The sequence below is a fragment of the Sarcophilus harrisii genome, chromosome 5 (assembly GCF_902635505.1).
Source record: "Sarcophilus harrisii chromosome 5, mSarHar1.11, whole genome shotgun sequence".
Taxonomy (NCBI): domain Eukaryota; kingdom Metazoa; phylum Chordata; class Mammalia; order Dasyuromorphia; family Dasyuridae; genus Sarcophilus; species Sarcophilus harrisii.
In genome coordinates this window covers 250,814,753-250,828,208 of record NC_045430.1, presented here as the reverse complement: position 1 = coordinate 250,828,208, position 13,456 = coordinate 250,814,753, and the positions used below count along the sequence as shown (strand labels likewise).

Genomic DNA, 13,456 nt, shown 5'->3' with positions numbered 1-13,456 from the left:
CAAAACAAATCAAGTCCTGCTTTTAGAATTCCCATTTTCTGAGGTGTGAATACTTATATAGCAGTTGAATCCCAGGAGACTGCATGCTATTGATCAGTTCACTGAGAGTTCTTTTAATACCCAGCAAAAATAATCTGTATCAGTGAAGGAGATTTTTTTATTTGATGACAAGAAGTTCTTCAGAAGGGAACTCTTGGAAAGGTAAAGGAAGGTGGGAATGAGGACCTCCACTGGAGCACAAGCACCAAGAAAGGAGAATGCCCGTAGTCTGATTGGAAAAGACAAAAGATTGAACTGCCATTGTGCATCTTTGCCTGTAGGAAGGAGGAAGAAATGATTTTCCTCTTGCTCCTTCTCTAATCCCCTCCTCCCAAGATTCACCTACTCCTCTATGTACTCAATAGATTTTTATGAGCTCCCCTCAGAACCTACCCACTATTTAGAACGTGATGCTTTTCCAGAATAAGGATTTAACTATATTTTATTCCAGTTCTGGCACCTTATTTTCTTGGTGTTTTTTTTTGTTCAGCAGTCATTGCAGCTTCTCAGAGATCACTGACACCCTCCACCTCCAGATCAGATTCTCCTTGGTGACAGAATGCAAGAGCTATCCCATATCATAAAAAACCAAAATGATAATATTAGTCCCCCAGATAATGTTTCATTATCTTTGTCTATAGACAGATAATGTTTCATTATCTTTGTTTGGGGACCCTCATTGGTTTTTAATTACAGTTCAACTAACATTTTTTTCTAAAATTGTATATTGTTCTCATCCTTGGATCTGCTTTTTTTCATTGCACATCAACTCATTACCCTTTATTCTAAGTCTCTATCCATCTTTTTTTTTTTTTTTTCCTGAGGCAATTGGGGTTAAGTACTTGCACATCTGTCATTTTTTAAAGCATAAGAGTATTCTGTTATTCCTATCACAATTTTCTTTTTAGTCCCACAATCAAGGGTCACCCCCTTTGTTTCCAGTTCTTAGCTACTCCAAAGAATGCACCTGTGAGTGTTTGAGCAGCTCTCCAGTCTGTTGTTCTTTGACTTTCTTGGGCAGGTGCCTCACAACAGAAGCAAAAGTCACAGACAGCTTATCTTCTTGCGTAATTCCAAATTGGTCTCCAGGACAATTGGACAAAATCACAGCTCTTAGTAGTAGTGCCTTAGTGTTCCTGTCTTTCTAGAACCCTCCAATATTGACTGTTACTTTGTATCATCTCTCAATTTGCAAGAGTTGAAGGTTAAAACAACTTGGGAGATGTTTTAATATGTACTTCTGCTCTTTGTCATTTGGAACCTGTTCACATCATCATTTTCAGTTTGCAGTTCTTTTGGAAATGATGTCTTCATATTCCTTGACCACTTATCTACTTGGGAACACTTGGTGTTATCTTTTGGTGTTAATTACCTGTTTGTCTTGAATATCAAACTTTTTTTGGTGATATCTGATGCATATGTTTTCTCTCCACTGAACAGTTCCTTTTCTGATTATGTCTTTATGGTACTCGTGCAAGATATAAGATTGGGAATTTTTATTAAACAGCCAAAGGACTCATTTAAGTTTAAAGCAAGATCATTTAATGAGGGTAGGAGACTGGACCTGTGATTTCACTGATATAGGGAAGAGATGGAGCTAGTTGTTTCTGTTAGCAAAGCTTTTAAATTCCTTATAGTTAAAGTTGTTCATTTTTTATCTTGATTGAAATTCTCTCTCTCTCTCTCTTTTTTTTTTTTTTTTTAAGTGATGTGACCTTTTATTTTCCAGTTTATATAATCAGTTTGGGTTTACTGTAGTTTGAAGTGTAAGATATTAGATTACATCTAATTTCTGCCAGACTGTTTTATAGGTTCCCCCAATAGATGCAATCAAATCATTCGTCCATCTAGAAGTAATTTATGTCTATTTCTCACTATACTTAAATTGCTTTTGTTGTCAGGCGGAACTCTTTTTCCATCTAAATAGATTAGCACTTCTGTGTGTGACTTCATCTCTTGTTGTTCAGAGTGAGACTGTAATGCAGATTTTTGTGACTCGATCCATTATTCCCTACTACTTTTTTTTCTTTTTAATATTATTTTACAAAATGAATTAATATAAATCTACTGAAATTGTGTTGTAATTATAAAGCCCTTTAAAGGGTAGACTTCACTAATTCCATCTTCAATTTGCCCTTTGAAAATTGAATAATTCTTGAGAAGTGATTTGATTACTCTTATTTTAATATTATTTTTCAATGAGATACTGTTGGAGGCTAGTATTTCATTGAAAAATAATATTAAAATACAATCTGATAAAAATATTGAATACATAGAGCAGTAGATGAATCTACTATTGTAGATTCATCACATCTATTGAATAGAATTTTGGAAGCAAAAGTCTTCTTAATCTATAACTACATGATGTCTTAATTTTTTTTTTTCTTTTTAGGATCACTCATCTTTTAAAAACAAGAGGTTTTTTTTTTCTTTTCCCCTTACTCCACACTTCGCAAAGATGGCACTGCATTGTGATCACAAAGGAGAATTTTAATATCTGATTGGGTGATCTGGAGTTAAACTGACTTTGTGATTAGGAAGAGACAATGAAAACCAATGTGATACCACAGTTTGAGTTTGTGATGATAGAAAGCGTAGGCAACAAAGTGGTTGAATAATTTGAGTATGCAAAACATTTTTTTTTTTTTTTATAACTTTTTATTGACAGAACATATGCCTGGGTAATTTTTTACATTATCCCTTGCACTCACTTCTGTTCCGACTTTTCCCTTCACTCCCTCCCCTAGATGGCAAGCAGTCCTATACATGTTAAAGAGGTTATAGTATATCCTAGATACAATATATGTGTGCCGAACTGAACAGTTCTCTTGTTGCACAGGAAGAATTGAATTCAGAAGGTAAAAATAACCTGAGAAGAAGAAAAAAATGCAAACAGTTTACACTCATTTCCCAGTGTTCCTTCTTTGGGTGTAGCTGCTTCTGTCCATCATTGATCAATTGGAACTGAATTAGATCTTCTCTTTGTTGAAGAAATCCACTTCCATCAGAATATGTCTTCATACAGTATTGTTGTTGTTGAAGTATATAATGATCTCCTGGTTCTGCTCATTTCACTGAATGTAAAACATTCTTAAAAATCTACTCAGTTAGAATCGTACAGATACTTTATAATTCTGTTAGCATAAGAGCAACAATATCAGAACAATAGGTAGCTATTTAGTAAGTCTAGCAGATTGCCATTCTCTCATATTTTAGCACCAACTGAAAATCCTCTAATTTCATGGTTTAACTTTGGTTAGAGCCTTTTTTTTTAAAAGTAAATGTGTCTGATGCTTATTTATAGGCCTTGAAAGCAGATTTGGTTCCATATCTCTTAAAATTGTTAGAAGGCATTGGTCTTGAAAGTTTGGAAAGCCCAGCAGCCACGAAGGCTCAGATTGTTAAAGCTTTGAAGTCGATGACCCGAAGCCTGCAATATGGAGAACAGGTGAGTATGAGAGTGACTGTGACTCCATGTTCCAGAGAGAGCAGAGACTTTAGCGACTTCTTACAAGTGGGGCCAGAAAAGAGAATGTTGATGCATTTGTTTTTCCTAACTACCTAGAGGCTCAGGCCAGCCAAATTCAAGAATGTTGGTAGGAGATCAATGGTGTTTGTTATCTCTAGGTCTTTGGCCATAGCAGTCCACAGTGAATATATATTTAACCTTTTTGGGGGGGGGGGGGGGGACCTGTGATTTCATCTGTGTAGAGAGTTCCAGATGAGGAAATTCCCTCTCCTAATGAGCATTAGCACCTGCAGCTTAGGAAAGTGGAAGCTTGAAGTTCCTTGGTCAGAGACACCTAGTCTATTTATGTCTGAAGTGGGATGAATATTAACTTATGAGTAGTTGCTGTTTAATTATAATGGTTTGAGAATCAGCTAGGATCTATAGTCAAGAACACATTTCAATTTTTCTTGTGCCTTAAGTGATATAATTTTATATATGGATTTCAAGTAGCTTCCCTAATTATGTATTGCACATACTGATTCCTCAAAGTACTCTATACACCATGATTTCATAGCTTTATTCCATCAAAATTATATGGATTTAAATGGACTAGTTAGAGCTTTCCTTAGGACAATTTTTTTTCCTTAGGACTTTTTTTTTTTTTTTTTTTTTTGAGGCAATTGGGGTTAAGTGACTTGCCCAGGATCACACAGATAGGACATGTTAAGTCTCTGAGATCAGATTTGACCTTGGGTCCTTCTGACTTCAGGGCTGGTGCTCTATCCATGGCACCACCTACCTGCTCATTTAATACTATTTTAATCAAAATAAATTAATAGAGAACTCATTGTATTACTATAGGTAAATGAAATCTTGTCTCGCTCTTCAGTCTGGAGTGCCTTCAAAGATCAGAAACATGACTTGTTCATTTCTGAGTCACAAACAGCTGGATACCTCACAGGTCAGTAGTTTTGAGCTTTATGTCTACAGTAAGAAAAAGAACAACAACAAAAAACAAATCCATACATGTTGCTTCAACTGAATCAGGATTTGAAAATATTTGTAAAATAGTGTTTAAGATTAATCCTGGTATCCCTTGTAGCTTCACTTCATCATGGGCTAGGATGCTGTGACATAGTCATAAGGGCTCAGGATTTGTCTGTCTTTGGTTTTTGTCAGCATATGACTTTGTTAAAATACATGGAGAAAAGTAACATGTACTTTTATTTAGTAGAATATATATATCCTGGTCAATTTAGATCCATTTATGAAGTGGCATTTTATATATACACCACATTCCAAATAAAATTATTTGTTCTTCTGAAGTTCTTAGAAAGTGGTACAAAGAAACAATATGACTATCTTTTCATTATTGAGAATATAGGCTCAACATCTGTTGATATTTAAAAAAAAAATAAAAAGAACAAATATCAATTTTAATTTCCCAGTGGCTAGCTAGTGGCTAATGGCTTTGCAAAGTTTTGCAGTTTAGCTGCCTCTTAAAGAGAAATACTTGCTACCCAAAATGGAAATCATATTCAGGATTAAAGAATCATTGAAAAATGCCTATTGTGAGATATTACTGTAGTCACTGGTGATATCCTATTTATAGCATTTAGGAGTATAAGTGGTATTAAGAATTCATTGAGTTTTAGGGGGATTTTTATTGAACAACGGCTCTTTTTTACATTTCTTAAATATCAAGTATGCAGAGTGTGAGACAGAGATTATCCTTAAATGGAAATAAAAATTGAAACTGTAGCTTATTTCTTGACAATTTACATGGAATTATTTGGCATCATATTAAAAAATGCCTTTCTACGCATGACATTGAAGTGCAAAAATTGGCATAGCTGAATTAATTGGCCCTCAAAAAAAAAAATTGAAAACTGAATGTTGCATGCCCGGTTGGTTTGTTACCAGTTTTCTTGAGTAAGCTTTAGCTGTTGTCTGACTTCCAGTACTATAGATTGAGAAACCAAAGCAAAGAAGAGTAAACAAGCATAACAGCTTTAAAAAAATGTTGCATGGTTGTAATGTTTTCATTTTGTTGAATTTGCTGCTTTTTTCCCCTTCACCATTAACACTCTTTTATACATAGTGCAAAGTATGAGTGGAAATATATCTGGGATACTTGGAAGTACAGGGTATTTTGGGTAGCAGCCTATAATTCTCTTTAACAAATGTGTTAAGTATCTGTTATGTATAATACTGAATGGAAATACTGAAGTACTGAAATGGAAAAATTAAATGTGTGGCACTTGCCCTAATGATACTTGTCTAGTATATCAGATACATGCCTCTACACTCTTAATTTGAGTTTCCTTTCAAAAAAAAAAAAAAGTTTTCCTTTTTCCCTTCATGGGACAAAAATCACTGTAACAGAATTAGGGCCACCAAATCAGTTGCAATATCTATCTTTTAAAAACTTGAATAAAGTATAAACCACCCAAGAATAGTTATTTTAAAAATGTTTAGGTCTTTGGGCTGCATTTCACAGCAGCTTAGTGGTAATCGCATTTTATGAACAAATAGCAAGAGGAGACTAGAGTAGGAAGAGTTACTTTTTTCTGAGCAGAAAAGTGCATCTAAAAGTTCAAGAGTAGTTTTTGCTATTCAAGAGTAGAAACTATCACCTACTTTTGTTTGTGTAAACAACACACACACACACACACACACCTACCACCACCACCACCACCATGTGCTTAGTACAATCTTGAACATATTGATTTCATATTATATAATCATTCTTCTAAGATTTTAACCCACCAATGCCTCTTCATCTTTTTACATGGACTCTCATGGTCTACTCTCATGGTCTTTCAGAGATTTTTCAGAGGATCTCCCAATCATTCAGGCTCAACAAATAGTGAATTAGTTACGTTCCTTAAAGTTCCTAAACTTGGGAAGCATTTTTATATAAAATCTCCTAGGCCTGCAGTGACAAACTGGTTTTAACTTATGCTATAGAATCCAGTGACCACTTGTAACAATAACATTTCTTTGGGAGAATACAGAAATCTGCTTTAGGATACTGAGGATATTTTCTCCTCCCTTAAATAAAAGTTTCAAAGGTCTTTTTACTCTTATTACATAGATGCTAGGAATAGAAAGTCCATGTGCACATTCTAAGCCATTGATGATGGTAGCTCCAATGTCCTTTCACAATAGGTCCTGTAAGTTCAGTGCTCCAAGTGAAAATACAGAGAGAAATCCTAAGGGACAAAGCTTTGGAATGGGAAAGAGCTGAGGTGAACTTTGAGATATGCCCCTGGTAGGATCCAAAGAGAATTATTGCTCAGTCAGTGTCCCAGTCCCTGAGATTGACTTTCCTGTTGGTTTCCCATTTCTCTGTTGGTTGATTCTAATCAGAGTTTCTCTTCTCCATAAGTGCATCATTTTGTAGATTAGCCTTTCATTGGGACAGAAACTTTAAATGTAGGTCTGCCTCAATCTAAAACACCAGTAAATTACTGTGAATCTTTAAGTTGTTATTTGGCCTCTGTTGACTGTTTCTGCTTCCCCATTGCTATACTGTCTGCCATAATGGCAAGACCTCCATCTTCTTGGCAAAGATCACAATTTTCATTCGTTTCTGAAGTATCCCAATAGTTCTGACTTCATTCTACTTTCTTCCAGCTCCTTTCTTCTCTTACTTTTCAATGCTCCAGTGGCTTAATGATATTGAACATAAAACTTTTAACTGAGGTGCTCTTAGTAGCACCTACTTTATACAGGACACTGATTCTTAGGGGATCATCTGTATCCACAAAACAAAGGAACTTTAGAAATCTGAGCCATTCACATCCCAGGATCCAAAAAAAAAAAAAAAGAGTAGGGGGCTGCTGAATTCCAGAGCAGAATTAAAGCATGTTTAGGCTAATTTTCAATAAGAATTTTAGGCATTGCAAAGCCGATTTGTTGGGAATGGGATGGGGAAGAGTATGGCTGATGGAAACAGATGCTTCTTTTTGACCTAGTTCTAATTTTCTACAATGATTGGCCTTGTACCAGTGCTTTTTTCAGGCTTATCCATTAAAAAGGCACACTAAGGAATTAGAACGCTCAACTTTTATAACTTATCCTGACACCAAGTAGCAGGTATCCTTCCAAATGTTTCTCCCACCATGGAAATATATAACTTATTAAACTTGCTATTAGAAATTCTACTGAACATGTGTACTTGTTCATGTGAAATTTTGTTAATTTAAAACAATTATTTGAAATTATTTTCAACCTAAAAGATGAATTTGAGTTTTTTACACCTACGTACTTGGTAGCTAAGGTGTTAGAAAGGGGTAAGTCAGAGGGCAAATTGTAATATTTGTGATTAATTTCAAGCTTTAAATAAACATCTCTGTGCTAAAGTCAGAGGGCAAACTAGAACAGTGGAAGTTGATGACTAAGAAAAGGCCATCACACTGAACTGCTGAAACGTCCTTCGTAACTTTGGAAGAACCTTTTCAGTGGAGTAAGATATCAAGAAGTGAATGGGCGGTAGAGTTAGTTAGGGTAGGACTTGGAAGAGTTTGGCTCTGAAGGGCAGGAGATGGACAGCTTTCTCCAAGCCTTTCTTCTTGTCTTCCAGAGATTTCTAAGTGTCTTCTTTGGTGGGGTTTAGGAAGCTTCTTATTAGGTTTTGTTTCCATGGTGGGAGAAACACTGGGGAAAGGTATCTCCTAGTTGATGTCAGAATAACAGTTATAAAAAGTTGAGCTTTCTTCTAATTCCTTAAGAGTGTCTTTTTTTAACAGGAGAGGCTGGAAAAAGCACTTAAACGAGGTCATTTGTTGTAGAAAATTAGAACTAGGTCAGCAAGAAGCATCTGTTTCCATTGGCCATGCTCTTCTTCCCTATCCCACCCCCAACAAATCAGCTTTGCAGTGCCTAAAATTCTAATTGGAAATTAGCCTAAAAGTGCTTTAATTCTGCTCTGGGATTCAGCAGCCTTTTTTGGGGATCCTAGAATGTGAATGGCTCAGATTTCTAAAGTATCTTTGTTTTGTGGATACATATATTCCCCCCTCCAAGAGATTTCCTGTGTCCTATACAAAGCAGGTGCTTAATAAGAAGCCTCAGTTAAAAGTTATATGTTCACTTTAATATATTTAACATGTATTGGTCATCCTGCCTTCTAGGGGAGGGAGTGGGGGGAAGGAGGGGAAAAATTAGAACAAAAAGTTGGCAATTGTCAATGCTGTAAAATTACCCATGCATATAACTTGTAAATAAAAAGCTATTAAAAATTTAAAAAAATAAAATAAAAAAATTGAGAGCAAGAAAAAAAAGTTATATGTTCATTATCTTAAGTCACCTGATCATTGAAAATTAAGAGAGGAAAGGAGCTGGAAGAAAGTAGAATGAAGTTGGAACTGTTGGGATACTACAGAGAAGAATGAAAATTGTGATTTTTGCCAAGAAGATGGAGGACCTAACAGATCTCTGAAGTATTTTGTTTTGTGTCACGTGTAATGTCAAAATCATGAATCATCATTTGGAATGTTAGGCCTTAGAACAGGTTAAGAGTCAACTTATGGCAGTAGAGAGAGGAGCATGCTTTCTGAAGACCAGCCCCTTCTCTTTGACAGCTTAGTTCAGGGATGTCAGTCAGTGATCACTAAATAGCATTCATGTATTGATTTCACAGAGTACTTTATCTGTTCTCCTTTGATAACAAAATGTTTTGAAGTGAGCTCCAAGTCAGCACTTTTACTTTTTTCTACCAAGTTTTCTGCGACATTTGATCTAAATTGGGAATTCTTAATTTTATGTACAGTGCTGAATTCCGACAGCATTCCGACAGCCTGTGCTCCTTCCTTAGGCACATGCAGCACATTTCATTTGGGCGTGCCTCCAGAGAATTAAGATGAACATATATTCAAAACGCAGTTATAAAATAGTACATTTTTGAAGGCAGAAGGGTGTGCCAGGTCTTCTCAGCACAACCTCTATGCATACTTGTGTATATTTAGTTGACATTTCAGCTTCACTTAAAGAATATTAAAGTTCTTTCCTTCAGAAACCCTGTAAAATAGGCAGTGCAGATACTGAATTGGAGCCTTGGGATCGCTGACAGTCCAGGACTCACTGTCTCCCCTTTGTATTTGTATCTCCAACCTCTCAAAAGTCCCAGCATATAAACACTTAGAAATAATTACACAGCAGTAGTCTTATTTTGATATAGCTTGAGTACAGAGAGGCTGGTAAACAAGAATCTAGTCTCTATAGGTGAACCTTTGGAGAGCTCTCCTCTAAGCTTCACCTATTAGGCTTTGATGCCTAGTTCATTAAAGTCCTCAAATGATCACCTAGTATCCCCCCAAAAGATGGGAACCCAGCAGTGTACAGCCTCAGGTAAATACATAAGGGCATAATCGTGAATCTCTTCAGCCTCTAGATAAGTACTGATAGTTTGCATGCTGAGATCTTCACTTCTGAAGCGCTCCACCTGAGGTTCAATGATTCCTGGTCTGGATGCAGTCAATTGCTTTAAAATGTAGTGTCTTTGCCTTGAGACTCCCATTGTCAGAGATGGTTCATTGACTTGTTAGTTTCTGTGAGCAGTCTGTGGAAGGCAGAGGACAAGGCCAGGAAAGTCAGCGTACGTTCCATTCTCTTAGCCGCCATCGTGCCTCCTTGTTGTCTGTTAAAAATATATCATATTTAAAAGCCTGTGGTCGTGGTGAGTGTATTGGCCCCCTGCTCACTTCCTTTCCCCAAGTGTTCTGGGCCTCTGGCTTCACTCATACTAGAAGCAGTCCACCTGTGAGGTCCATGTCAGCCCAGCACATGTTGCTCAGTCTGTAGTGAACGGCACTGTCCAGCCTTTCCTTGTCCTGCCTTGATCCTCAGCCTTCATCAAACTGCTCTGCTGTCTGCACTGCCCTTGCTTCTTATTTCTCTTTTTTCCCTTCAGGTGTCTCTCCTTCCCTTCTCACTGGCAGCAGTCCCCTTCACCTCAGAAGTGGGCTTTAGATCTGCTCTGCCAGCAGCTTGCTAACCTCTGTGTAGCTCTCTAAAGCAGGTAGATACCATTTTGCTAAGTGCATGTTGCTTCCACTGCGTTTCTGGTCCTCACCCTCCAGATGCTCCTCAGCTTTTTGCCCTTGTGAGCTACAATTTTAGCTGAAAGGACTATTGAATAATCACCAAGGTGTCTCATGTACATTTTACTAGTATGTTTCCAGAATGGTTCTGAGCATGGAAAAGAATACACATCTAAAATGAAGGAAACATGAAACCATTTGATATTTTTTTAAAAAGAAATTTTGAGAAGTATTTACTTTAACAGACTTCTGTATTACAATTAATATTTTTAGAATCTGTACAGACCAAGCCCCAACATTTCTGATATTACTTTTACAACTCTGTAGAAATCTTCCCAGTTTCCCACTGCTCCACCCCAACATCCCAAAGGGAATGTGGATCTGGCTCATGGTACTAGTATATAAATGCCTTGAGGTCAGTCTTAAATTTTTTCCCCTCTCCTTAGGGATGTTGTCACCATAGACTCATAATTTTCAAAATTAAATGTCCTCTATCCCCATTTCTTAAGTTTTTAGCCCTATTTAGGGCATTGCAGTTGTTTATACAATACCCTTTTTCACTGATTGTGATAATGTTAAAGGGTTGACTATGAAAATATTTTCATTAGAAATCTGGTTAATATTATCAGTGCTCATTGTTTCCATGTGATATTTTTTCCTCTCTCCTTGCCCAGCAATTTCAGATACCGGGCTTCCAGAAAAAAGGGGTGGGGTAGGAGTGGGATTAGTGTCATCTTTCCATACCCTAATCAGCACACATTTGGGATAGTGATTTTTAATTTTGCTGTATTTATTGTTTTAATAGCAGTAACATGAACGTTACTGAGTACATAGTTGTTTATTCTGGGTAGACATTATAAAAGGCCCAGGATAATTTTTTAAGCTAAATAATTAAGCAGATCATTCAGAATTTTAATTAAACCAGTCTTTAGATAACATTTTTTACAAGATAATTTTTTTTAGAAATGCTATCATTGATGAGTACAGTGTTTTGAAAATTAATATTTTTTCTTTCTTTTAACCAGGCCCTGGAGTTGCTGGCTACCTTACTGCAGGGGCATCAGCAACAGTAATATCTAGTATGCCTCCTCCAGTAGACCATGAAGCGGGCGATCTTGGCTAAGAGACTTGAACTATTCATGAATTACAAAAAAATGCAGAAAGGCCAGTGATGAGAACCACATTCCTCCATCTGACACATTGAAGCAAACTCCTAACTGCCTTTCTGCTTGTTCATGACAGTGTTATTCCTTTTTCTATAAATATATTTTTATTTAGGAGAAAAGTCAGTGATTCTAATTGTATCACGTTGTAACATAAGAAAGCACTCTGTGGATCAACCTAAATGGGTACGCAAGAATATTTTTTTTCTTGTTGTACAAAAGCACATTTTGTTCCTTTGTATCTGTTTACAAGACTGTGAATCAAAAAGACAAAACTTTTCCCAAGTTTTTATATTTTTTTTAATTAGTAGCTGTAGTGTTGAGCTGCAGTCTACAGGAATTGGGCTAAATCACTTGTTCCCCTAAAAGGGTCTTTCCTTCTTCACCGAGTCCGATGTGATCATCCTTCTCTTCATCCAGCATTATTCGGTTCTGTCCCTGTACCAGTTCACTGATGTCCTTAATCATTAACATTATGTTCCTGAGAGCTCACAGTAGACGTGTTTGTGTGTACCTGGCTTTACCAAATTGTTGAATGAGGATGAGCTTAGTGCAAAAAAAGACACAAAACAGAAACCAGCCCTGACGTCAACACGTTATGTAAGAGCCTTGTGGGATTGTGAAATGTTCCCTATGTTACCCTGCATAGAAAGCTTTCTATATTGAATGTACATTATACAGATCATTCAGATATGTACATAAAATTTTAAAATAAAGGGAATTGACTGCCTTGTTGATGAGATAGATGCATTCTCATTTAATCTTTTCCTCTTAAGTGCTAGTACACTGTTTTTAGTGGCACTTTGCTAAATGAAAATGGCAATTTTTGACATTTGTCTCAGACGTGGCACTTTCTGCGTAAAAGTTATACTTAATGTCATCATGTTCAGGTTGTGCCTGACTCTGGAGTTTAAACTGGAGTTTTCTTGGTAAAGGTACTGGGATGATTTAGTACTTCTTTCTTCAGGATCCCCATTTCAAAAATTGAGGAAACTGAGGCAAACACAGATTAAGTGACTTGCCCAGAATCATACAGTAATTATCTGATCCTGGATTTCAACTCGAATCTTCCTGAATCCTGACTGCAGGCTCAGCATTGTCCACTGCACCAGCTATCTGCTTAACTACTAAATTTAGATTTCAGAGCCGTTGTTAAATTATGCTTTTCAACCATGTCTAACCACTTGAAAGCACTGAAGGACATTTTTTTTTTTTTTAAAGCAATATTCAAGGACTTCTGAGGTTTGTCAAGTGATTATCCTTCAATATTCACAGATATTCTTTGACTTGCCAGCATTTTGGAAGACTACAATTCTGTCCACATGGAACATCTGTGCTGTAATAAGAAGCACTATTCAGTGAAAATTGAATGAATGGTGTTCCTGTGGTTCATGGGCAATGTGGTTCAGTGTCAGAAGCCCCTCAGTCCAGAAGCTGGCTCATGAAGTCAGGAAACTGTCTTCCTTCCTCCAGACCCTTCTCATTTTCCATCAGACCACACTTTGAAGTTAAAAACTGGTTGTAATGCATTCGTATCTACGAAGACAGAATGCTGTGATTTAGAATGAAGGCCAGCAAGAAGCCTGCATTTCTTTCAGTCATTCTCTACAAAAAGTTGTTTCGTAACATTTTCTGTAATTAGCAAAATACTGTCCTATGCAGTATCTTTCTGTCATGTTATAAGTTCTGTGTTTCAGAACTTATAAGAAGTTTCACGTTCTGTGAAAGTCACCCAAGAAGATGGTAGCAAAGAGCTG

The 13,456-nt window shown here is 36.6% G+C and overlaps 1 protein-coding gene across 2 annotated transcripts in view; it reads left to right on the top strand.

The window, feature by feature from the left end:
* DNAJC13 (DnaJ heat shock protein family (Hsp40) member C13) overlaps positions 1–12,666 on the top strand; it is a 110,657-nt gene extending 97,991 nt beyond the window's left edge. For both annotated transcript variants that reach the window (XM_031940125.1, XM_031940124.1), the window contains 3 exons: positions 3,344–3,487; positions 4,352–4,451; positions 11,562–12,666. In XM_031940125.1, the coding sequence (XP_031795985.1) occupies positions 3,344–3,487; positions 4,352–4,451; positions 11,562–11,659 (342 nt within the window). In that variant the 3' untranslated portion in view covers positions 11,660–12,666. The remainder of the gene's footprint in view (positions 1–3,343; positions 3,488–4,351; positions 4,452–11,561) is intronic.
* Positions 12,667–13,456: the final 790 nt, after the last annotated feature.